This window comes from Anolis carolinensis, chromosome 1, assembly GCF_035594765.1.
Source record: "Anolis carolinensis isolate JA03-04 chromosome 1, rAnoCar3.1.pri, whole genome shotgun sequence".
Taxonomy (NCBI): Eukaryota; Metazoa; Chordata; class Lepidosauria; order Squamata; family Dactyloidae; genus Anolis; species Anolis carolinensis.
In genome coordinates, this window is record NC_085841.1 from 116,377,549 (window position 1) to 116,405,021 (window position 27,473).

Below are 27,473 nucleotides of genomic sequence, written 5' to 3' on the forward strand. Positions count from 1 at the left end.
GTGGTGTGAAAGTGACCCTGTTTAAGGAGAATTGGCATCTCAGCATTAGTCCAATGCCTAATGATGTCCATTTATAAATAAAGCTAAGTTTTTCTTATCTGGATGGAGATTTTGTGAAAAGGGCTTCGAGCTCCATGTCTAGGATCCATAGTGCTTGCGGAAGTGTGGATTCAGGGGTGGAGGGAGAGCAGGAGAGAGATGGCAAAGAATTAAAAATAAATGTTGACATTAAAATGCTCATCCTAGATGAGGATTCTGAGTGTTGTAGTCAAGAAATGCTATTCCTTCTATTAAAGACAGCAGTCATAATGAAACAAAGCAGTTCAGGTACCAGTGGCTGTGTAACTTTATTTAAAATAAAACTAACCAAACCTTGTTTGGCACAAGCTTCAAGAACATTAAAAAAGCAGAAACATAAACTGCTAGTCCATGACCATTTATTTTCCTCACCATGGAACTTCTGTGTGTGATGTCTTTGAGGCAAGGTGGAATTAAATTCTTCGGTTGCAATGTGTGAAGCCATGGCTTGCCTACCAGAGCCCCATCTTTTCTTAAATCTCTTTCGCAACTAAACTCCAACTTCACCTATTTTATTTGAATTGTGATACATTCTTACTGCGTGGTACTATTCACCAAGATCCTTCATTGTCTTGCACTTGTATAATATGGCCGCTCCTCCCCATTTAATACCCTGCTTTGCATGTATTTCCCTATGCAAAATCTAACCTTAAAATCTCTGATTTTTTCGCTGATCTTGTTTGATATGGTGGAGACAATACTGGAAGATTCAGGTCCGTGTCCTTAGGTACATGTTTGAGCTGGACAAAGTTCCTCTTAATGTTACTACTGCTGAAAAGCTCTTTGGACTTTTCTTTAGATTGCCTCAGGCTTCTCACCATGAGTGTTTGTTGCTGGGACATAGGGAAAATTGGTGGCCTTGAACCATTGGCAAAAAATGGAGAAGAGCCACTAGGTTGCTGTTGCGATAATCCTACCCATGACACCCTTTTAGTGATGGAGTCCCTCAAAGCAACTTGCCTCAATCGTGGTAGAGGTGAGAGTTGTGGCGTTTCCATTATCAAGAAGGCAGAGCTGTCTTTTTCTGGATATTGCCATGTTGGGGCTGAAAGATTTTCATCCATTGCTCTCAGGAGATCTATGACTTTTGTGTCAGGGAAAACAACAGGACTTTGGTCTAGAGCTCGGCTTTCAGTTGCTGATCTTGGTGTTAGCCGATTCATACATTGAGCTTGGTGGTTATTCCCTGTAGCAGAAGGGGTCCTCTCTGACAAATATGATTTTCTCACTTCTGTGAAATCCTTGACACCTTCCTCATTTTCTTGTGGATCTTGTTGCGTCTGGCTGAGTGGTTCACCAGAAAAAAATGTATCTGGAGATTTAGGAGGCTCAAAATGTACCAGTTCTCTGTCTGCAAACTTGGAAACTAAACAGAACATCAAAGCATACATCATCAGTTCATGCAGAAATTATACTTGGCACAAAATCAGAGTATATTATCTAGGAAATGTAAATAACAATAACCAGCAAAATCCTTCTGTGATAGATAGATAGATCCACCAACAGAAGGCTTTTGATCCCATTGAACATTTCTGATGGCTGAATTGGACAGAAGCCTGTCTTTACTCATCCCCTCCCTCTTGCTACCTCCAAGTCTACTCTAGATAATTGAAAGTGTTGTTAATGCAATGAAAGCAAAATAAAGAAAAGGTCTGTCAGAAGAATGATATGGCTTCTTTTATATTCTTACCAGCATCAGAGTATTTTGAGTAAAACTCTTTTCCAGAATGCTTCTGTCGGTGGACTAAAAGTCTGGATCCAACACATTATTTCTAGCAGTGGCACTTGGTAACTTTCAAAGTTAATTGAGCTGTGAATCTGTTCTGAGCTTTAGGCTGAACTTTAAAGAGGCTATACCTTGGAGAGTACACGTTAAGGGTAAAACCGAAGTCAAGCCACTGCCCTTTCCAACACAGAAGCCACCCCTGGTTTCTAGAGTATTCATTTTTGATAGTGGAGTAGGTCAACTGGCAAGACATAGGAAGCCCTACTCAACCAACTCTACATTGTACCAGCAACTGCAAACTCATAACCATACCACTGTATTTTAATGACATTTGTTGCTCTTATTTTGCTATATGTATGAATATGGTTTTTCAGGTTGCTTGTCAACTTATGATGACTCCACAAATTTTACAGGATTTTCTTTGGCAAGGACGCTCTATTGTGGTTTGCCAGTACTTTCATCTGTTATATAGCTTATAGGACTTGGTATTGCTTGAAAGCCCCCATCCAATACTAACCAGGCTGGCATTGTTTAGCCTCCAACATCAGGCTGGATCTTATTCATTCAGGGTATTTAGGCTTTGATTTTTATATATTTATACTTGTATCACTGCCTCTCTTGGAAGCAAGAGCAATGAAATATTCAGCTTGGTTATGATTAAAGATATAGGACGTGCTACTTCAGTGTACATCCATTTAAAAGGTTAAGAATGGGTAACTATTTCTGGTATAAATGTAAAGTAATTGATGGCTGAAAGTCACAGGTGAAAAATGGAATTTTTTTTTTTTAGAAGATTGGTTACAATACTAAAGCCGTTTATAACTGAGTAGTGGTAGGATGATGCTAATGGTTATTTTTCATGTTTTGAATGATGCTTTGGACAGATGCATGATCATGTACTATGTATACTGTGAGAAACAGCTCTTCACGTTCAACCCTACATGTTCCTGCTTTGTGATCAGAGTTCTGTTCACCTCAGTTATTATACACTCGTAAGATTGATAATGCATTAATCAATCTTAGATCATTAAGAGAAGTGACAAGTGTTACCTTTTGGTAAAATCTCTTGGTTTTCCAGAGTGATGGCAATTTCATCTTCCTGGATGGCATATGGCATTTCTGAGTTCGGCACTGGAGGACATGCTTTACTGTCACAGCTTTTCAGATTTTCTGCTCTGACTGGTTCTGTCTTCAGAGAAGCAAGTGTTTCCATATCGTTATTTATAGGTGGCTTCCTGTCAGACTTCTTTGGTACTCTTTCTTTCTGTAAACACATCACAAAAACAGTGGGGATATTGCTGTGAATAGAGAATAAGCTCATTACAGGAAAATGAAAGGTAGTATGCTATTCAGGTATCTAAACCTGTAAAGACTGATATTGGGTGAAACTGGATAACTGCTTTCCCCCAATTGCAAGAAATGGGCTCGGGCTGTGGCGCAGGCTGGAGAGCAGCTGCAATCAATCACTGCAATGAATCACTCTGACCAGGAGGTCATGAGTTCGAGGCCCGGCTCGGAGCCTATGTTTGTTTGTCTTTGTTCTATGTTAAAAGGCATTGAATGTTTGCCTATATGTGTAATGTGATCCACCCTGAGTCCCCTTCGGGGTGAGAAGGGCGGAATATAAATGCTGTAAATAAATAAATAAATAAATAAATAAATAAATCTGGTAATAGATTATTGTGGATATTTTTTGTTCTTGAAAAGTACTTGGTTTCTCCTTATAGGGTCATATCATTCATTATCTTTGTAGATCTATGTTTACTTTGCTCTTATTTTCATTTCCTGCCCATTCAGGTTTGCCCAAGTCATAAGGTTTGGCTAAACAAATAAAATAATTTCATTTCTACATCAAGCCAATATCCTTCCGGTTTAGTCATCTATTCCCATTCTTGACAAGCCAATTGCCCCATGATGTGAAAATAAAGATCATTTTTGTTGCTTCTCCCAGCATTTGGGAATATTCAGATAAAAGCATGGCATGTATTTGTTGGCTAAGCAAACTTCATAAAGCATTTTGAGAATATAATTCCTTGAATTTCCCAGTCACCCAGGCCACAAACCATAAGGATCACTGGAAGTTATACTTTTAAAAGGTATTTTTTTCCAGTTCTGCCATGGAATGACTTACTTTCTATTCATTTGTGGGATCTTTTATGAAGAGCAAGATCTTGTTATAGTGAAAAAACAAAGGTTGTGTAGAACCTTTAAAAACGAACAGACTTGTTATTGCATGAGCTTTTGCAGACACAGTCTACTTTCCGAGATCTATGGAATGAAATTTGGGAACTTCAGATATATAGAGAGTACATATAGTCTCTTTTATTTTTTCAGGAGAAAGGCAGGGGATACATTTGGTAAATAACATATGGTTTAGGTGTGGGATGCAGACAGGGAGATGAGAATGAACATATACTTTGAACATACTCAAACTTGAATGGTTTTGGAAACTAAGCAGTGTTTCTTAGCACTTGGATGGGAGGCCTACGGGATGGAATGGCTATGGTAAACTATCAGAGATGGATTATGTGCATCCCTTGGGTTTCATTTAGACCTCATTGGGGACCCTTTGGGATCCCATAGAAGAGGTCTTCTGAGGGATCCCAAGGGGTATCCAGCCCCATCCCCATTTTTTCCGATGGAACCTGATTTTGAGAAAATATTTTTGTTCCAATACATTCAAAACTTTCTAAAATTTCAGTATTTTTCTTCACCTAACATTTTAAAGCCCACCAACTCTACCTCCAAAAACACCAAAAAAATAAAATAAAACCAGCTGAAAAATGGCCAAAATTGTGACTGTAAGTTAACAATATTTTCACTTTGGGCATGGTGAAACTCATTGGTTCAACCCCAGAAAAGAACTGGGAGGTAAAAGGTGCTGCCATTTATGAAATTGCCCAACCCTGCTGTAGATCTATAGGTCTGGATGGATTAATGTCATTGTCCCAGTGCAACATTTACTGCTTTGCTATGAATCTAGATTTTGCACAAGGGAAGAATCAAGAGCAATTTTCTTTTGTGCTGTTGGCTTTCAAATGAAATATCACAAAACAGACTGCTCGGGTACACTGTTTATTGGACTACTATGGACACAAAACCAGCAATATTAGCAGATACACTGGCAGAGCCCTTCTGCTATCATGCTGCGTCTAGACTACATTCTTTTCTCTTTTTTAGTTATGAAACTCTGGTTCCCCGTTCTCCAAAAAGAAGTAGTTCAAAGCATATAACAAATTTCTATAAATCATCTCAAATCCCCACAAAGGGAATGAAGATACTGAGAATTCAGTTAGAGATTGGTATTCCCCTTCACAAGTTACAACTTCTTTAAGACAGAGAGCATTATTAAAGAAGACGAAGACTGTATTTGAAAACATAGGAAACTGCTTAATAATGAGAAAGAACGTTAGTCCACCTCTGCCATTACTGCCTTTTGACAATGGCTCTCAGGGGTCTTAGTCAGATGTCTTTCACATCATCTTCAACTGACTCTTCTAACTCTAGATATCAGCATTGGAAATTGGATCTGCAGCCCATAATGTATGGGTTCTGTCATGGACTTCTGAGTCCCACGAGAAACAATAGCTTCCAAGCCAGCAAGCCTCAGATTGTACTCTTAGAGCTAAATTAAGCAGAGCAAACTCCTTGAATTGATGGAGCTTACATAAATGTTCATTTGCTAATTTCACATTGATTCAGTAGGTCTGCTGATGGGACTAACAGTTGGATTTAGGTTGTAATTTGTATGTGCAGATATTTTCCAAATAGAAGCTTCTGACATTGAAACCAATGTAGCATCATAGTAAGCATACTAATTCTTCTATTATATTACTTTTTTTCTTATTGGGTCACCAGACTCGACTAGTTCTTCAAAACCTGTAAAAGTTATAGGCCTACTGACTCCTCGACTCTTCAACTTTTTTGTGACCTAGTAGAGTACATAAAATCATTGTGGTCTCTGGAATTTGAAACTGTTCAGGGTTAGTCCATCCATACCAAATATTTTGAAAATTCACAAAGAAGTAATCACATAAGTTATCTTTGAGGACTTTTGTGTCCTTGAGCAATTTCTGTAATCTTTACAAAAATGTGCATTGCTCAAGCCACACTGCATCGGTGGGGAATATGAGATGACATAAGTATTTTAGCCAAGGCAATCAAAGCGTCTCTTAGGATTTTACACACTTCTGCTTAAGAAAACAAATTTTCGTCTTAGATTTTGCAAACTGTCACCTTATATACAGTATATCAGAAGACTTGCCATGGCCCAGTTTTATAGCCAGGCCTCTTAAGAGCTAATTGGTTAAGCACCTGGGCAGGAAGCTTTTTGGCAGGAACATTATTTCTGCAAGGCTTAACTATAAAGTTTTGGATGGCAAATTGCAATCATTAGGCTCTCCTTTCCACAACAAAACACATAAAATGCAAGCAGGTTGCTTGGAGAAATCACAGTGTGTAAAAGGACAGGGCGCGTTTTATGTTTATCCAATAACTTATGGCTCAAGCCCGATCATGGAAAAAAAGAAAGGTCTTGGTCGCCTGCCGTCACTTAAAAGCCAAATTTCCAATAGATTTCCCCACCAAACAAAATTGCTATCATGCCTGAAGCTAAATCTTTTGTGACCAGCTGTTTGGAGTCAGGATTTTAGAAAGTGAGATGCTTATTAAATTGAACCTCTAGGGTTTTTCCAGACAAGCATTTTATTGGGCAAGCAAAATACAGTTATGATTTGTTGATGGGAAATCTAATGTCTTTCCCTACGTCTGTTGTGGGAAATCACATTTTCTGTAGTATTCCCCCCCTCTTTTCCCCTTTTCTTGTATTGGGAAAAAGTGTCATATATTCTTAGCTAGCACATCCATTGGGACAGATGGTGCTACATCGATTATAATTATATTATGCCACAGACATGATTGCTAATTCCTATAACATCATTGGTCATTAGTGACACTTTTAAATCTCCACCTGCATATATAGGCTGAAATCCTATAATGCATGGCTACGCATATATAATACGTCTCTCATTGATAAACTAAAGTTGCACCTACACTGTAGAATTAATGCAGTTTGACCCCACTGTAACTGCCATGCCTCAGTGCTGTCGAATCCTGGGAACTGTAGTTTGATGAGGCATCAACACTCTTTGGCAGAGAAAGCTAAAGCCTTTGCAGAACTACAACTCCCATGGTTCCATAGCATTGAGCCATGGCAGTTCAAGTGGTGTCAAACTGCATTAATTATACATTGTAGATGCACTCTCAACTAACTGGCATCTCACTGCCTGTGATGACTCATGGGCCTTGTAGTCCCGCTCCTAGTGTCCCTGTGGCAGATGAGGATGAAAACATGGGGTTTTCTCCGGATCAACAACAGCCGGAATCCTTTCAGATGCCCGATGTTGATGTTTTTGCCCAAGAAGCAATTAAAAAAGACCTTGAGCAATCCTCGCCTCCTTTTGCCAGGAGACAGTCCTATACTGCGGAAAGGAGAGAAAGGGAGCAGATTCGCAGGAGTCTGAGAATCGCAGCTAAACAAGACACTGATTAGCCATGCTTCCCTTGGGAAAATCTAGGGAGTCTCACATCTGGAGAAAACTGGGTTTCGTTTTCCGTTCTCTAGGGAAAGAGAACGCTGGACACCTGTTTGGCGGGAAAACAAGACCCAGATATAGGTGCCTGGCACGGTTGGATCTGTGCGGAGTCAACAGAGCAGCTTCAGGAGTGATTTGGTGTCCCAGTCTAGTGTGGACTTCGCAAGTCCGCAAACCCAGCTTCCTTGCTTTGCCAATCCAAGTATTCAAGAATTGCCTTGTCTTTCCAAGTATTCAAGAATTGCCTCGCTTTGCTCTTAGCCACGGACCTTGCTCCAAGAATCAAGTCTTGCCTTGTACCTTGTTGTGGATTTTTGCCTTGGACCCTGAAAGACCCTGGATGTTTCCCCACACTATTGCTTGGCAATAGTGTGTGTTTCGGTTTGGGATTTAACTTTGAACTCTAATATCATTTATTGAACAAACTATTTCTGGGCTATATTTGACCTCATTTGAAAGGTCTGCTTCTGGACTATATTTTCTACTTGCTTTTATTATTCTTATATATTTCCTTAATAAAGATATTAGATAGTTTATTGGCCTCCGTGTATGGTTCTTGGTGCTCCGTAGCCTTGGGCGTGACACTGCCTAACTGCAAGTGACAAATGTCTGTTCGCCTATTGGTTAGGGTGCAGCATACTGATGTTTCCACCTTCTTCCTGCCAATGGCTTCCAGTGAGAAAAGGAATAGCAACAGGGACCATACTTTTGATCATCAAACCAGTGATTAGTGGAGTGATGAGGACAGAAACATTAGTATGATGCATCCCGATGAATAGAACGGTCTTCCTCTCCTCCTCCTCCTCCTCCTCCTCCTCCTCCTCCTCCTCCTCCTCCTCCTCCTTCTTTGCAGTAGTTGCTGCCTGATAAGGGAGGATTTCGGGACTTTTACAACTGTGACAACATGCAATTTGCCTAGAGTCACCTAATGAATTTTCATGGCTGAACAGATTTGAACCTTGGTCACCACAGTCATAGCCCAACAAGCAAACTAGAGCCTTTCACATTCATATTGCTAAGGATCCCTGGAATAATCTTTTTAGCCTTCCCCTCCATCAGGCAATGAATATGCAGAATTTGCATTTCCTTAAACTAGAATCACGTCACCAAGAACAAACTTTTAATGTGCACATCTATTAATAATGGATTCAGATAGCAAGTCAATGCAACTTATATTCAGCTTTAAAATGACACTTAACTGAAAAAGATTTTTGAAAGATTTTCAGGTGAATGTGGTTTTCTAAAGCATTATGTACAGTTCACAAGACTTTTTTTGTTGTTTATCAGTGAGAGATATTATATTCATTCATTGATTGATAACTGTGGTTGTGCAAATATACTGTTATTCTGCAGTTTTATATGACTGAACCAGCTATACACCTTTTATAAACCAGCAGACAAAATGGAAAGTTAATTCAGTTCCATATCATCTCAGTGAACTTCTGAACCCCAACATGCAAAAGTATTTATGACAAAGTAAAAGAAGTATAACTTGGAGTGATGGGTGGAATTTACAAGAGAAACGTTAGAGTTAATATCAGAAAATTGCACAAAGAGAAGACCTTTTGGCCTTGGCGCAATGTACAAATGGAGTTGAAAACATTTGTGAATTTTGATTATTTGAGTCCTCTTCACTAAGCAAGAGGTAAACGGTCCACAGGGAACAAATTTATAGTGGTAGCGATATGGAGAAGATGAGAATAATACAAAATTTAAATCTTGAACTTCTAGGGTTCAGAATTTTTATGTATTTGATTCAAATGCAGGCCAAGGGATACTTAAGTTGCTTTCTATCATTCCCACTGGAGCATTAAGATGTGCTTTGTTTCATTTCATACAGCATTTTATTTTACAACCCAAATAGGAGGCAAATGAAAGTATCTGGCTTTCTCCCTTATCCATGTCAGAAAATAAATCCCCATGAATGTTTCTTTTAAAAAGTTGCTCGTGTGTGTGTGTGTGTGTGTGTGTGTGTGTAATACTTTTTAGTCAAGTATTTATGAATTCCAATACACAGAAAAATACAATTTCAGCACAAAAAAATTAACTTCTTTGAGGATGTTATCTTGCCCTTGCATCCACTTGCCTAATACTTTTCTTGCACTGAATTCAAGGTGTTTCCATACTACACAGTTAGAGCAGGGTGATTCCAATTATGGATTCATTCTTGGAAGTGTTTGGAACTGGATACCAGATCACTCTAATGCTGCAGTTCAAGAAAGTAAACTAGAAAAATTTATTCAAAGCTACAAATATGATAATTAAACAGGTGTCAAACTGCTATAATTGTGTAGCATGGATATACCATCAGTTGCTCTCTTTGGAATAGCCGTATCACACATGAGTGATTCAATAGTACAATGGTGTACTGGGCTGATCCTGGATTTACCATCGAATGCCAACTAGTCCTGAAAGCTCACTTAACAAGACGAAAACCCAGTGTCTGAAAAGAGCAATTTTTTAAACACCCCATCTTGGCATACATAATTTTTACATTAGGTAATAAACAGGGTATATGAGTGTCTTGGAGTAAAAACTCTTTCCTGTTTTCTTTAATTTTTCCCATAAGAGTTATTTCTGGAAGGAATCTTGTGAATTTATTTTTTATGATGTGTGGAATCTCATGTAATTAAACTTTTGTTGTTGTTTGTTGTTGAGCCTACTGGGAAGGTTCGGACACAACTGATTATGACCAAGAGCATCCTAGCAATGCACTGGAATTTTGTACAAGGCCGTAACTTCACTCAAAAATATGCCTCTCCCTGCCTTGAGTTAATGTTCTATTTCTCATTTGAAAGAAATGTTGGGTTTGGTCAAATATTTCCAACCCCATTTATACTTTTAAAGTTAGATTTTGGCTTCCTGTCTGCCGAACACAAACTGTTTATGACTGAGCTGTTAGCCCCTTAACAGTAATGATTACCAAAAGGAAGGGAAATGTAAAGATGTCTGAAGTAATTTGGCTCTAAGTAAATTCTGCTATAATCCAAGAGTGGGTTTTTAAATTTGCTTTTATTTAACATTCTCCATATTTCTGCATTAAAAAGTCAAAGTTAAAACCTAACATAAAGATAAGGAGAGGGGAACTCTGAAAACATTCCAGCCATTTTTCCTAAATGGAGATATTATTAATGGAATTTTTATCCTGCCTTTCCATTAAGACAAGGAATTCTCCAGAACAGTTTGGAACATTACTTTTAAGAAGAATGATTGTAGTGGTGGTAGTGGTGATGGTCTGGGAAGGTCCTCCCAACAGTGGAAATCTATGATGTATGGCTTGTCAGAGAGCCAATGGGTGGCATACCTGTGACACAGCTGGGGTCCAAAAGAACCATGGTTTAGTCCTTCTGAGTATGAAGATAAAGCAAGGTCTTACCTTTATGGCCCTTTGTTCCTTTTGGTATCTCACCAGTTTTTTCAGAAGTAAGTAATATGTTGCTGTCATAGAAGATGGCTTATTGCTTGTCAAGACACTGACAACATCTGAAAGACTGAGTTCCATTGTTTCCGTCATATAACTCAAAACCACAGGATTTAGTTCTTCAGGATGAAGTCTGAAAAAAAGAAGATACAACAATGGGCAAAATATGTCTTGGTTGAATTGGGAACTTGGTTCATTATTTCTTTTCTGAATTCTAGATTCAGCATGAGCAGATCTCCACAATTTCTCCTGAATGTCAGAGCTGCATGCACTACCTTAAATCAGGAGCACACAGCTCTATAAGAGGTCGTTTTCCATTCCCCAGAGTCTAAGAGGGCACTTTTATTGTCACAGCCATTGCAATGAGTTGGTATGTTGTCAAAACATGATGCAGAGAAGATGGTATCAATGCTTAGATGAAAAACTAACTAAATAAGTAACTTTATTTTTCTACCCCGCCACCATCTCCCAGCAGGAACTCGGGGCGGCTACATGGGACACAGGCCTGAAGATACAGAACAAGTAGATCAGTTAAAGCATATTGCAATAAAAACACAGTAAAAACAGCATTTATACAAAACAGTTACTTTAAACAAAACAATACATTAAACCATAAAACTCAGTTAACATATAAATCAGTTAAAAATAAAGTAGGATAAAATGGACCACCAGGTAGGTGGAGGGGATGGCATGGAGGGGCCACTTAAACTAAGGCGCAATAATACAGGTCTAAAGTGCTTTGGGGCCAAAGGACAAAGTGTAAATGTTTCTAGACCGAAGGGGTGGGAGACGGCTGGCCAATTTGTTATGAGAAGAGGGACCTGTGTGAAAGAAGGTGTATTAATCTGACTTTTGGTCATGGGGACTCAGTTATTCAAATGCGCAGCGAAAAAGCCAAGTTTTAAGCTGCTTTTTAAAAGAAGCAAGGGTGGGGGCCTGCCTGATCTCCCCCGGGAGGGAGTTCCAGATCTGGGGGGTGACTACTGAGAAGGCCCGCTCCCTTGTCCCCACCAACTGAGCCAGCAATGGTGGCGGGAGAGAGAGAAGGGCCTCTCCGGATGAACGAAGAGACCGTGCAGGTTATAGGGGGAAAGATGGTCATGAAGGTAGGCGGGTCCCAAAATTAACCCATCTCTTCTCCAAACTGAATCAAACTGGAAGACAAACATAATATGCAACCCCTCCATTTTCGTAACCAACCCATTGGTTCCTAAAATATTGAAGCGTTCTGCTCATAAAGGTAAAAATGTGCAATACAGACAGGGCAATACTGGAATTCAGGATTCCCCAAAAAAGACAGACTATCCTGGAGACTAAATCAGAGGTTGTCCTGACAATAAGAAATGTGTTTGCCCTGATTTTCAAATTATACTGCTGCACTATGGAAAAGCTGGGTAGGGATGACAAATATGATCCACATTAATATTACTGCATAGGATTGGGTGGAAGAAATCCGTTACCATTGATATAAATAAATATAAGGAAAATAACAGCTTAGTATGGATGGCTATAAATTCTCTATATTTTGTGTTTTCCCGTCAAAGTGTAACCAAACAAATTTTTTGTGTTTCAAATGAACCTCTGAAATGACTCTTTCAGAGTGATTCTGAAAGCGTTAACTGCAGATCTGAAGTTGAAAACTACCTATTACCTGCAAGATCAATAGGTACCGCTTGGCGGGAAGGTAATGGCACTCCATGCAGTCATGCCGGCCACATGACCTGGAGATGTCTATGGACAATGCCAGCTCTTCGGCGCCAACCCCCAGAGTCAGTCACAACTGGACTTAACCTTTACCTATATCTGAAACATACAGGTCACACAGTTGTGCTCATCCAGGGGTAAAAGATCTAGAGGTGAGAGGGAAATTACACTTAATGTGTTGTTGAAGGCTTTCATGGCCGGAATTACTGGGTTGCTGTGAGTTTTCCAGGCTGTATGGCCTGTTCCAGAAGCATTTCTCCTGACGTTTCACCCACATCTATGGCAAGCATCCTCAAAATTTGTGAGTCTGTTGGAAACTAGGCAAGTGGGGGTTATATATCTGTGCAATGTCCAGGGTGGGAGAAAGAACTCCTGAGGAAAGTGTGGATGTTGCAATTGACAAACCTTGATTAGTATTGTATGGCCTTTCAGCTTCAAAGCCTGGATTCTACCTGCCTGGGGAATCCTTTGTTGGGAGGTGTTAGCTGGTCCTGATTATTTCTTGTCTGGAATTCCCCTGTTTTGGGGTATTGCTTTTATTTACTGTCCTGATTTTTTGTAATACTGGTAGCCAAATTTTGTTCATTTTCATAGTTTCCTCCTTTCTGTTGAATTTATCCACATGCTTGGATTTCAGTGGTTTCTCTGTGTAGTCTGACATGGTGCTTGTTAGAGTGGTCCAGCATTTCTGTGTTCTCAAATAATATGCTGTGTCCAGGTTGGTTCATCAGGTGCTCTGCTATGGCTGACTTCTCTGCTTGACTTAGTCTGCAGTGCCTTTCATGTTCCTTGATTCGTGTTTGGGTAAGGTTACATTTGGTGGTCCCTATGTAGACTTGTCCACAGCTGCATGGTATACGGTAGACTCTTGCAGAAGTGAGAGGATCCCTCTTGTCCTTTGCTGAACGTAGTATTTACTGGATTGTCTTAGTGGGTCTGCAGATAGTTTGTAGGTTGTGTTTCTACATCAACTTCCATATGCAGTCAGGTTCCCTTGATGTATGGTAAGAACACTTTTCTTCTGGGTGGATCTTTGTCTTTTCTCAGACCACAACAGCAGTAGGGTGGAGTCTACCTAGCCAAGCTGACCCGAAACCACTTTGGCCCAGATGAACTGTCACCTTACTGTCCCTGTTGTCAGGTGGCTAAAGAGGTTCTCTTCAGGCACCTCATGCTTATAGCAGAGCTGCCTGTGTGCTAAGACAGTAGGGTGGCAATGGTATAGAAAAGTGTCCTTTATTACCATTGTTGCTGGGCACCTAAAGTGAACCTTTCAGGGCTTTCTTGGCAAGATTTGTTCAGAAGAAGTTTGACCTTGCTTTCCTCTGAGGCTGAGAGAGAGGGATTTGCTCAAGGTCACCCAGTGGGTTCTATGCCAAAGCGAGTATAAAAACCTGGTCTTCAGAGACATAGTCTATACCAGGGGTCCTCAAACTTTTTAAGTCGAGGGCCGGTCCACAATCCTTCAGACTGTTGAGGGGCCGGATTATCATTTGAAAAAAATACAAACAAATTCTGATGCACACTGCACATGTCTTATTTGTAGTGCAAAAACAACAACAACAACAACAACAACAACAACAATGAAAGAACAATACAATATTTAAAAATAAAAACAATTTTAACCAACATACATTTATCAGGATTTCAATGGGAAGTGTGGTCTTGCTTCTGGCCAATGAGATAGTCAAGTTAATTAGGGTTGTTGTTGTTGTTGTTGTTGTTGTTGTTGTTGTTGTGTGCCTTCAAGTCATTTCAGACTTTGGGTGAGCCTAAGTGTAAAATTTATTTATTATTTATTTACTGCATTTATTTACTACATTTGTATCACACCCTTCTCACCCCAAAGGGGACTCAGAGTGGCTTACAAATTATATGTACATACAATATATTATATTATTAGCATAGCACAATATTAGCATTATATATTACTATATTGAACTATACCACTATACTGTAATATTATTAGTAATATTATATGTAATATAGAATATATAATTAATATAATTATATGGTATTATTATTAGTGTTATATTGTATTACATTATAATATTATGATCAACATTATATGTATATACAATATATTATATTATAAAACTGAGGGCGGGGGCCAGGTAAATGACCTCGGAGGGCCGCATCCGGCCCCCGGGCCTTAGTTTGGGGACCCCTGGTCTATACTATATGGGCTCCCATATTCCTATTAATGATAAGTATTTCTTCAAATTATAAACAACATCACCCATTTTCCTTTAGGTTTTAGATCCATTTCCTAACAAATTTCAGTTCAAAACATTTTTTGTTTTGAATTGAAAAAAAACCCAGTTAGAGTTTTTGAAAGATTGCATTTTATTTGTGCACACACACACACACACACATTAAAGGAGAGCTTACAGTTTTCAAACCAAATGTTCAATCTCATGAGGAGATGGAACATTTTTCTTCTTTTGGCTGTTTGACTGGTGTGGTGTCTTCACCAATAAACACTCCTGAGAACATGAGAGACTTTTAAACCCACATACTTTACAGTATGGAATCAATGTATTCAACCACTAGCCTTTCTTTCTTCTCAAGGACCAAGCGCGAGGGAGCTTTTAACGTATCTGGGCTGCGTGTTTTTTTTTAAAAAGGAAAAGAATTAATTAAATTGGACACAAGCCTAGGAAATAGCTATTCAATATATAAAAATGAATGAGCGAATAAAATATGAATTTTGAGAGGAATTACCTGTTTTTATATGTGTATGGATTCAGTGGTTTCCTGATATTACTGTCACTCAGCCATTTGTCTTTCATTGCCTCTTTAATAGCAGGGCGCTTAGCTGGATCAGGCTCAAGTAAGGAGTGCATGAAATGGATGGCTCCTGTACAGGGATTACATCAAAAGCAGTATACGTTATTTATTTATATAGTTTCCCATCTTTCTCCCAACAGAGAATCACAGGCAGCTCACCACAAGTCATTAAAACAGAATATAGCTAACATAAACCAAAAAAATAAAAATATCAATTGAACGAACTGTCTTATTATAGACAGTACTCTATTGAAGACAGCTTTAAATTATTTTTAAAATCCAGTAACAGATGTATAAGAAAGTACACCACTTCCCATTAAAAACTCTTCTGGAACAACTGACCAAATGGTCTTTGCCTGCTTACATAAGGAAAGAAGAACAGGGGGGAGGACTTTGCAGTCTGGGAGCAAACAATAAAAAGACCCTTCCTACACCCCTTATAAAACATGCCTGTGAGAAGGATGGGACTGAAGGATGGGGCTATCCCCCAAAGATCTCAAAATGTAGGCAGGTCATACTGGAAGCTACATGACTAGGGGGCATCCCTACTGTAGAATTAATGCAGTTTTATCCCACTCTAACTGCCATGGCTCAATGCTATGGAATCCTGGGAGTTTGCAGTTTGGTGAGGCACCAGTACTCTTTGGCAGAGAAGATTAAAAGCCTTGTAAAACGACACCTCCCATGATCCCATAGCATGAAGCCATGGCGATTAAAATGAAATCACACTGCATTAAACGTACAATGCAGATACAAAGTTTGAAAGTGCAATTTGCATTGAAGCCCTGGTTTCTGGTAGCACCGAAATGGCACTGGAGACTCTGAAGAAAGTTGACTTCTGATAAGACTTCTGTTCTTATAACTCCCACTCACCATATGCCTTTCCTTTTCTGTCTTGTATATGCACACAAAAAGGCAATTTTATTAGCTTCCAGAGGGAGAGTTTTCTGCCTAGTTGTGCTTCCATCAATTCATACAGTAAGTCTTGTACACCATCATGATCTGGGGATAAGGTTCAACTCCCCTTGATTTTCAGGCAAAAGGCCCACAAAATAAGAATAAAGGGGAATGTATAACCTCCATCCCATTCATCCTTTCATGCGCTTTTGACGTGATGGTTGCAGAGAACATACTACTTCCACCCCATGCAGAGTGTTTGATTGCTTTGTTACCTTTTGGATATATATGTCTGTAAGGCATCTCTGCAGCTCACTTGTAAAGCAGCAGGGGCACATGCTTTGCAGGTTAAAAAGTCAGTCCTTTACACCTCCAGCAAATCCCCATCAATACTGTATTCACTTCCAATGTAGCACAGATCATTTTAGTTTTAGAAGTCATAAAAATAATAATAACACTGGTCAACACACATTTTGGTGCCTTAATTGTTAGACCTGTTTCTGGTTATATTTAACCTGCTGATTCCAAAAATGGCATCTGTCGTAAAATCAAGATTCCATTTCCAAACAGGAGATGAGCAAACACTCTAAGTCCAAACCACAGAATTCAGCCAAGAAGACACAAACTGCAGGGAACAACACTGGGGAAGCCAATAGTCAATTTCAAGATTCAAAGCTGATTCCAACAAATATCAGCGTCCAAGGTTAATCCACAAATCTGAATGCCAGAGTTAAAAAGATAGTCCAAAGTTCACAAAACCAAAGATCACTGACAGTCTGAGGTAACAGCTCCAAACATAAAAGTTGCTGCCAACAACAAGATGCCACTCTAGAGCACCTTTTATGCTAGCTTCTCAGTTGTTGCCTATTGATAGCTCATTTATCTGCTAACCTGGAGGACCTGCAAAGTTGAGCCTTTTCCTTTTGCAAGTCTAAAGACCTCATCAGATGTTCTTTGGGTTCTGTTTCCAGGCATTTAGAAAATGGAGCCCCATGGAAGTCCCACAAAGGGCATCAGGCAACATAAGGGCACTTCTGGTGGGACTTTGTGGCACACTGTTTCCTAAGTGCATGGAAACGGAGCCTGAAGACCATCTTCAGGAGGTGAGTGTTAGCTGACTCCAAGCTGACAAATGCAGGAGAAAGTGGGGGAAAGCTGGGGAAAAATGCAGTAAACTCATGGGATGGCTGGCATCCTTGAAGACAGGGAAAGACTGGAGGGAACTGTGTAAGATGGTTCCCTCCATTTTTTCCTGTTTTCACCCAGCCTGTCTGATGAGTTCCTAAAAGAGCTGAAACACTTAACTGTGCTCCTGCCTGCTCAGATGAACTTGCAGGTATTTGCTCTGCAGGCTGAGAAGTGGTAGCTTCCTCTGTAGACTCCACTTCTAAGTTCAGTTGAGGAAGTTGGTGGGCACTGCTGGACTTTAGTTCAAATGCTGGCCCTTCAAACAGCACCTCCTCACACTTACTACCAGAACAATCCATGACAGTACCAGTTTTCCCCTATCAGCTCTGGTTTTTGAGATACAGAAAATATGCCATATACCAGTCTTCATCTGCTCACCCATAAGAAATCATGATAACCATATCAAGAAACTATAGTTGATGTGGTCTATCCAATGCAATTTTGTGAATCAACGCTCCAAATAACTTCACAAATTGACCTAAAAACCAAGACACAAAACAATTGTTTTGGTTGGACTGTGGAATGATACCCAGAATTCACTAAAGCTCTTATGCAGTGTCTTCGAGCCTGACCCCAACCCATCCTCACTTATTTTTCACTCTCTCCCATCAGAAATGTATATTACAATGTGCAGAAGTAGGACCCCTGTTACAATTCCCCTTGTGCCAGAGATTGCTTTCACACTGTGGTGAATGGAAAAGTGAAGCAGATGTTTCTGGATCAACAGGGGAACCAAACTGCATCGACCACTGTGGCTGATTCCTTAAGCATCAACCACAGTTGCACAAAGGATGCATTTGAGAAAGAAAACATAAAGTGTAACAAATTAAGGTAAAGGTAAAGGCTCCCCCCCCTCCCCGACATTAAATCAAGCCATGTCCGACTCTGGGGGTTGGTGCTCATCTCCATTTCTAAGCAGACGAGCTAGCGTTGTCCATACACATTTCCAAGGTCATGTGGCTGGCATGACTGCATGGAGCGCTGTTACCTTTCCGCCGAAGCAGTACCTATTGATCTATTGACATTTGCATGTTTTCAAACTGCTAGGTTGGTAGAAGCTAGAGCTAACAGCAGGAGTTCACCCCGCTCTCCGGATTTGAACCGCCAACCTTTTGGTCAGCAAGTTCAGCAGCTCAGTGGTTTAATCCACTGTGCCATCGGGGGCTCCTGTTTAACAAATGAACACACAATTATTTCAAGATAGGTAGGGATTAGGATATTCAGTAATTCCCACAGTCCCTATATATTGTGGTGTAGTGGTTTGCATATTAGAGTATGATTCTGAAGACCAGGATTCAAACCCCCACTCTGCCATGAAAACCTTGGGCAGATCACACGCCCTCAGAAAACCGCTGAAATGGGTTCACCTTAGGGCTGGAAAGAAGTTAATGTGATAAATTTGCAACATGGCTGACAAATTTATATAGAAAAATCTGTTTCAAATATTTAAAAGTATATTAGATGTTGCCTAGTTTTTAATACTTAGTAAGGTAACCTGATTCTACAAAATGGTTATAGTGTTACAGGATCAAGACTTATTCATACTTTAAAGTGTCCCATCAAAATCAATGGAATCTAAGTCAATTTGTTTGATTGTATAAATCCCATTAATGTATGATTTAATCAGAATACAATGTGGTGCAAGCTATGCAAATTACAAAAATTGGTGACAAAGTTTCCAAAGTTTGAACCAAGAATTTTGGGGTCTGTGTGGCCATCCAAAGGAGTTACAAAAAGAGTTTTTCCTTCAGGTACAGAAGAAAGTAAGAATGTAACTAACTCATTCTCATGACTTGATAGCAGTGTGAAATCTCTAGATCTCACATATTACAAGCCTGGCTTGCTGTCCTTATCTGGCTCACAAGCAATGCATTTTACAAGTTGTACTCTTGTTTTTAGATCAGGTTCTTGCCTCTGGAGCCCTCATTGGAAAAAAGCTGTCTCAGCCAGCCTAGATTTGGGTTACTCCTTGACAGCTGTGGCCGGTTGAATGAGAGTACTCATTATCATTTTGCTACTCTGTTTGAACTTGGCTGTGTAGTAATATGATCAATGGAGGAAAACAGAGGTGCAAAGGTGTCTTGATAGTGTATTGCTTCATTATTTGAAGGAGAAATTGGTGACCCAGCTCCATGTTGATCTGGCCAGACTAAGATGCATGTAAGATTGAGGTTCAGTTCAGTTAATGTCTTATTACTTAGGGCACATTGGTACAGTAGAACAAATGAAGTTTGATCCTACACAGCCCTGGCTCAATGCTACAGAATTCTGGGAGTTGTAGTTTTATAAGGTCTTTAGGCTTCTCTGCCAAAGAGTGCAAACTAAACTAAAACTCCCAGGATTCTATAGCATTAGGCTATAGCAATTAAAGTGGGAATACATTTCATTCATTTTACAGTTATTCATTTCATTCATTTTCAGTTATTGACACTGAAAAAGTTTGTGTCTCAATATGGAAGGTGTATCTGAAGGTTCCAGCCCACATAATCACAAATGTTTCCATGATGTTAGATTTAGCCTGGGTCTACCAATAGGCCTGTCACATATAATTTCTTTAGTCTCTGTTATCTCAGTATTTTTGCCTTGATTCTGTGACCACATCATCATATTGTGATTCAGTGTGCTGTAAAATCTGACAAGAACATCAAATCAAAGTCCAAATGCAAAATACAAGCATGTAAATTCACATATTAATAGCATATAAGTGTCAATTCTTGGCTGCCCATTCTATCTCCTTTGTTGTTAAGTCATCAAGTTGACTTTGACTCTTGGTGATTCCTTGAATGAGGGACAACCAAGGCCACCTATCATCAACAGGCCTGCTCAGGTCTTTCATACTCAGTGCTGTAACTTCTGTGATTGTTTCTATCCATCTTCAACCTCAGCAACATGGAATGGACGAAGGATTGGGGGAAATCCAACCCCAAATAGGGAAACAAGTTGTCCAGGAACACCTGGCCACTCTAAACGAATTCAAGTCCCCAGGGCCAGATCAGCTACACCCAAGTGTACTGAAGGAACTAGCGGAAGTTATTTCAGAACCACTGGCAATTATCTTCGAGAGTTCTTGGAGAACGGGAGAAGTCCCAGCAGATTGGAGGAGGGCGAATGTGGTCCCTATCTTCAAGAAGGGAAAAAAGAACGACCCAAACAATTACCGTCCGGTCAGCCTCACATCAATACCAGGCAAAATTCTGGAAAAGATCATTAAGGAAGTGGTCTGCGAACACTTAGAAACAAATGCGGTCATTGCTAATAGTCAACACGGATTTACTAAAAACAAGTCATGCCAGACTAATCTGATCTCTTTTTTCGATAGAGTTACGAGTTGGGTCGATACAGGGAATGCTGTGGATGTAGCCTACCTGGATTTCAGTAAGGCCTTCGACAAAGTCCCCCATGACCTTCTGGCAAGGAAACTAGTAAAATGTGGGCTAGACAAAACTACGGTTAGGTGGATCTGTAATTGGCTAAGCGAACGAACCCAAAGGGTGCTCACCAATGCGTCGTCTTCATCATGGAAAGAAGTGACAAGTGGAGTGCCACAGGGCTCCGTCCTGGGCCCGGTTCTGTTCAACATCTTTATTAACGACTTAGACGAAGGGTTAGAAGGCACGATCATCAAGTTTGCAGACGACACAAAACTGGGAGGGATAGCTAACACTCCAGAAGACAGGAGCAGAATTCAAAACGATCTTGACAGACTAGAGAGATGGGCCAAAACTAACAAAATGAAGTTCAACAGGGACAAATGCAAGATACTTCACTTCGGCAGAAAAAATGGAAATCAAAGATACAGAATGGGGGACGCCTGGCTTGACAGCAGTGTGTGCGAAAAAGACCTTGGAGTCCTTGTGGACAACAAGTTAAACATGAGCCAACAATGTGATGCGGCTGCTAAAAAAGCCAATGGGATTCTGGCCTGCATCAATAGGGGAATAGCATCTAGATCCAGGGAAGTTATGCTCCCCCTCTATTCTGCCTTGGTCAGACCACACCTGGAATACTGCGTCCAATTTTGGGCACCACAGTTGAAGGGAGATGTTGACAAGCTGGAAAGTGTCCAGAGGAGGGTGACTAAAATGATTAAGGGTCTGGAGAACAAGCCCTATGAGGAGAGGCTTAAAGAACTGGGCATGTTTAGCCTGCAGAAGAGAAGGCTGAGAGGAGACATGATAGCCATGTACAAATATGTGAAGGGAAGTCATAGGGAGGAGGGAGCAAGCTTGTTTCCTGCTGCCCTGCAGACTAGGACACGGAACAATGGCTTCAAACTACAGGAAAGGAGATTCCACCTGAACATCAGGAAGAACTTCCTCACTGTGAGAGCTGTTCGACAGTGGAACTCTCTCCCCGGGGCCGTGGTGGAGGCTCCTTCCTTGGAGGCTTTTAAGCAGAGGCTGGATGGCCATCTGTCGGGGGTGCTTTGAATGCGATTTCCTGCTTCTTAGCAGGGGGTTGGACTGGATGGCCCATGTGGTCTCTTCCAACTCTACTATTCTATGATTCTATGATTCTATGATTCTATCTGAAATAGGGGAGTCATGTCTTCTTATTATATAGTCAAAGTATGATAGTTTGACTCTTGGCTTCTAGTGAGAGTTTGAACTTTATTTGTTCTAGGATCCACTTATTTGTCTTTTTAGCAGACCACAGTATCAATAGAAGTCTTCTCCAGCACCACATTTTCAAAATAAGTTGTTCTGTCTATTGGCTTTCTTCATTGCCCAGACTTCATAGGCATACATAGAAATAAGGAATACGATGGCATGGACAATCCTGACTTTAATATTCTGTTATATATATTTACACTTTGGGATCCTGAGTAGTTCCTTCATACCTGTGCTTCCATGTGCTTCCAGACCTCTTCTGATTTCATAATGATTGAGTCAAAGTATGGAAAACCTTGAACAATTTTAATGTCTTCATTACCTTCTTTAAAGTTACATAAATCTTCCGTGATCATTATTTTTGTTTTCTTAATGTTCAGCTGCAAACCTGCCTTTGCACTGTCTTCTTTGACTTCCTTCAGTCAAAGATCATTCCAAGTATTTGCTATTTTCTACTAGTATGCCATGTGCATAATTAAAATTGTTGAACCATGTTGGGATCAAATATGAAATTTGAAGATGCTATCCAAGGTGCTGAACTCTATCCCCAATATGGATTTTGCATTTTAGATCATTCAAACTAAACCCAAAATAGATTCAGCAACCCACTGGCCCAGAATCCATTGACTACCATCATTGAACAGTATGGACTATTGTCCACCATCTATTTTCAAGAAGGTTTAATAATATTGGTGGTAGAGAAAGTTGCCATATTCTCCCTAATGAGTCCTACTGATGCCAATGGAAGATGTTTCACCCTGAGGCTCTAATCCAACATTCCCTCAACAGTGTGTGTAAAATATCTACATGCGGCACCATCATTACACAACCCATGTGCAGGATCATAATATGAAGTGATACATGTCAATGACTGAGTTTCATTGTGAAATATGCAATGCACAATCAACATGCACAATGAATAATGTCCAATATAAAATATATAATGTGCAACTGCAAGGCATCACACACAACCATAATGTGCAGTGCATAACTACAATGTACAGTGTAGCTGTATGCCCAACACTGCTCCCAATTCGCCGAATGTCTCTGTTGTACTATGGAGAATAATGTATCTTGCATGCACACCACAACTTACATATGCTTATCTCTCTTAACAGAATGTCAGCCCTGGTGAAAACAATAAGACTAAGAAGTATATACTTTTGAGTGGAGCTTCAAATCTGCATCAAATATATAACTGGAAATGCCTTACCTGTGGAAATATTGGGAGGAATGGGATTCATTTCACCATTAACCATCTTGAGATGAAGCTGCTTGATATTAAATGGCTCTACAGTGAATGGTAATGTGCCTGTCAACATGGCGAACATGCTGACTCCTCTGTCAAAGAAAAGAATAAAATGAGATTGCTATAAATACAACATAATATAGTGCCATGTTCTCATATAAAAGAGCTGAATGGATTAATAGCATTTCAAAGGAAAAATTCACTTTGAAATAAGAGCATTTTGAGTTAAGACCCCATTCATGGAATGAATTAAACTCTTAAGTCAACGTATCACTGTATATGAATGATATAAAAGTGCTAAAGAAGTTGTAAAAATTCCTCTTATACTTACATAGACCAGACATCTACTTTTGGTCCATATTTCTTATGAGCCAGGAGTTCTGGGGCTGCATAGGCTGGACTCCCACACTGCGTATTTAACAGTTCCTGAGACAGGCCCTCAAACTTCATGATGTTGCTCAGTCCAAAATCTGAACAGTTAGGGTTAGGGTTAGGGTTAGGATTAGGGTAAAATATATGAATACTTATTGAGGATCTATTTAATGGCTGTATTAACAACAACATAAAAGTTACAATCTCCCATCACATAATTAGCTGAAGCAAAGAATTTTCTCAATGAAGGCAGCAGCTTGTTCTCATGTTACACCATTTCCCATTTGTGTTTTCACCTCTGTTAACACCATGGCATTTTCCTCAGTGCTTCCCATTCTACATGTGACTTAAAACTTCATATAGCAAGTGTTGCTTCCCACATGTCTGGATATCATTGATTTTGTATCACCCTTTAGTCCAGTTCAGTTTCCTTTCTTCTCCTCTCCTCTCCTCTCCTCTCCTCTCCTCTCCTCTCCTCTCCTCTCCTCTCCTCTCTTCTCCTTTCCTGATGTAAGTTGAATGGAAGGATCAAGCAACGTATTAATGCCCAGTAAGAATCTAACTCTAGACATTATGACTGGCAGCTTATATAATTGACGCATTAGAACAGTAACATAGTCCTACTGATACGATCAAAGCTGATAAATCATTCTATAGGCATGTTGCCTTCCTTTGTTCATTTCATTGGCCTTCGCCTTTCTACCAAGGAGTTCAAATAAGCTTATACATTTCTTCTCCCTCTATTTTATATTCACAACAATCCTAAGAGGTTGTAGTTAGTATGAGTGTGTATGAGAGAGAGACAGACACAGAGAGAGAGAGAGCAAATGGCTCTTGCTCACTCAGTTTCATGGCAAGATGGGAATTTTAATCTAGGTCTTCCAATTGAGCATGTCAATTACTTTGTACATATCAAATGATAACCATCCATGAGCAGCTTCAGTATTTCAGATCACTGTTAAAACTTTGTGTTTTAATTTTACCTAGGAATTTGCCTTAACTAATATTCCATTTATTTAGAAGTGTATTGACTACTCTGGCTGGCAGTGACCTTCAAAGGTTTCAGACAGAGTTTTCTTCAGTCCACCACAAAGTTACAAAAGTCTCTCATTTACAAATATTATGATCTTCCTTTGTAAAATTTCATGCTTAGCATAGTGTAGTGGTGTGAACATTGAACTATGACTTTGGAGACCAGGGTTCAAATTCTCATTTAGATGTGAAAACCCAGAAGGTGAACTTGGGCAAGTCACAATCTTTCAGACCTCAGAGGAAGACAATTGTAAACTCCTTCTGCGCAAATCTTGCCAAGAAGATCCCATGATAACTTCTCCTTAGGGTCACCATAAGTCAGAAATGACTTTTAGACACAACAACAACAACAACAACAACAACACATTCCTCTTAGGATTTAAGTCTAACAGAAGCTTTGGGGCTTATTAATCAGGAAAATGTTTCAGTATTTTATTTGGTTTTTGATTTTTGATAATCACAGCTTACAATTGAAATACTAACCAAAGTACAGAAACTACACCAGTGTCAGAGAACTCAGAATATTACTTACAGCTCTTATTGCTCAAAAGAATGTGACAACATTACACCACGTTACAATTATGTTAATATCTATTTGAAATTTAGAGCACAGAACAATGGCACTGAGGTGTTAACTGTCTCCTCATTTCAGTGTGAGCCCTCTCAGATCTTCCTAGTGATGACATTTTCACTGTGAACGTTGGTTAGCATTTCAGCAGTTGAGAAAAGAGTGGAAACATAGTATCATAAGAATAAATATTTTTTAAAAGTGTACATGAGAAAGGCATAAAATGCAAAGAGGGATGGGTAACATTGTAATAATTTTCAATAAACCATTGTTAATAGGCTCTGGCTTCATTTCCCCATGAGAAAAACTGAATTCAAAAACTGAATACAACACATATGGAGTTTCCATAGATTATGGCAAGTTTTTCTGAAGATATTTTGTTAATTAATTTTTCTTCTTCGGAACCATCCTAGGTTGTTCAATTAATTTAAATGCCAAGAACTTCATGTATGTGCCAGGGGAGATATAACTCATGTAGTAAGCATGATGTGGAGGGGAACACCTCGTCCTTGGTATGAAAGCCAGAGCAGGTTCTTTGGCTTCTCATCATGGCGTGTGATGACAATACCATCACTTTGCTTTAAGGCCTGATCTAAATCTAGTGTAATGTCCAGAAAGGTTTTCTCATTTCCAAAAGAACCAAGAAAAACAACTGGACCTAAACCTTACAGCTGTCCCTACCTAGAGCAGAACCACTGAATAAACTGCCAAATGGCACATCAACACTGATGTGAACGTCATGATTTCATTTTATTCTAGTTTGGATGAAGTGATTAAAAAGTTTTGTATACAATAGATTCTCTTTATTATTGAATGATAGGGGCTATCTGGGCATTTTTTCTGCATTTCCCTCTGGCCAAGTTAGGCTCAAGAGAACCTTTAAACAAGAAACAGAAAGTGAAATAGAAGTGACATCTTCTTATGGGCCAAATATGGTGGTGGTGGTGGTAGTTGTTGTTGTTGTTGTTGTGTGCACCCATCGCAATCTTATTAGGGTTTTCTTTGCAAGATTTGTTCAAAAGAGGTTTGAGGTTGCCTTCCTTTGAAGCTGAATGGGTTTCCATTGCTGACTGGAGATTTGAACCCTAGACTCTAGAGCTAGCATGGATAAACTCTGATCCTCCAGGTGTTTTGGATTGCAACTCCCACAATTCCTAATAGCCTACTGGCTGTTAGGAATTGTGGGAGTTGAAGTCCAAAACACCTGGAGGGCCAAAGTTTGCCCCTTCCAGCTCTAGAGCCATTGATTAGTCCTCAGACTGCTATACCAATGGGAGTGAATGTTCATTTTATTTCATTTTATTGGTGCAGATGAAGGGTACACTAAAGTCTCCAAGACTAATGTGTGCATTTGCCTTTCACAGATGCCCACCTCTCTGGTATAGTGAGACCCCCCCCCCCCAAAAAAAAAGGTTTGGGCCTCTTCCCCAAATCCTTCCTCTCATGGAGTCATATCTAACAGTGTCCTTCTACCATTGCAGAAGAATCCTCAGTTGGATTTAAATTCCTCCCACATGAACCCAAATTTTCTCCAGAGAGAAGTTAAGAAACCCCTCTTGAGCAAGGGGATGTCAGTTCATATAATATTAAATGTAGCCTATAGCTATTTATTAAGTCAAGGCATCATTTTCAGTTATCCGAAAACATAACATGCAAGACAACAAAGAACAAAATTTGGTACAAGAGATTTTTATATCTGTTATAGACCTACCAACAATTTTGATGCTGTTGTTTTCATCTAGAAGGAAATTTTCAATCTTCAAATCTCTAAACAAACCAAGAAGGAAAGTAAATGCTCCAGGTCAAGGTATTCCGTATCCAAAGCTAGCCAAGTTGTATTGGCACATGAGACAGCAAATCCCACAAACACCTCTTCTCATTCATAATGGCCAAAATACAACAACACAAAAATATAAAACTAATAAATTGCAGTCCCTTCATAACATTTAAAATCTGCTGCCTAAATCAATGAACCCTGTCTAATGAAAGGGTTGACACTGTCTTTTCAGTTAGTGTTGTGGAGGCAATGTTGACCCCTTAACCCAGATTTTTTTCTCCCATACTGAATCCAGAATTGCAGCCTTGAAGATGAAATTTGGGCTGATGAGTTCAATGCCCCCAGGAAAGTATGCCTTAATTTTTTTTTCTTGGGACAAGTATAGCTCCAGGTAAACCAGGCCCTCCAGCTTTGTATAGCAAACCAGAATGGCAAAGGACACAATTTCTTTTCCTCTTTCCCTTTCC

General features: G+C 39.7%; 1 protein-coding gene across 1 annotated transcript in view; it reads right to left on the minus strand.

Moving 5' to 3' along the window:
• Positions 1-328: 328 nt before the first annotated feature.
• Positions 329-27,473, minus strand: part of LOC100555778 (hormonally up-regulated neu tumor-associated kinase homolog A) — a 31,808-nt gene continuing 4,663 nt past the window's right edge. Inside the window, exons 3-9 of the mRNA XM_008122179.3 lie at positions 26,941-26,996; positions 23,589-23,727; positions 23,222-23,349; positions 15,248-15,383; positions 10,775-10,952; positions 2,855-3,068; positions 329-1,444 (exon numbers count right to left, since the gene is read on the minus strand). Coding sequence (XP_008120386.2) covers positions 711-1,444; positions 2,855-3,068; positions 10,775-10,952; positions 15,248-15,383; positions 23,222-23,349; positions 23,589-23,727; positions 26,941-26,996 — 1,585 coding nt within the window. The 3' untranslated portion in view covers positions 329-710. The remainder of the gene's footprint in view (positions 1,445-2,854; positions 3,069-10,774; positions 10,953-15,247; positions 15,384-23,221; positions 23,350-23,588; positions 23,728-26,940; positions 26,997-27,473) is intronic.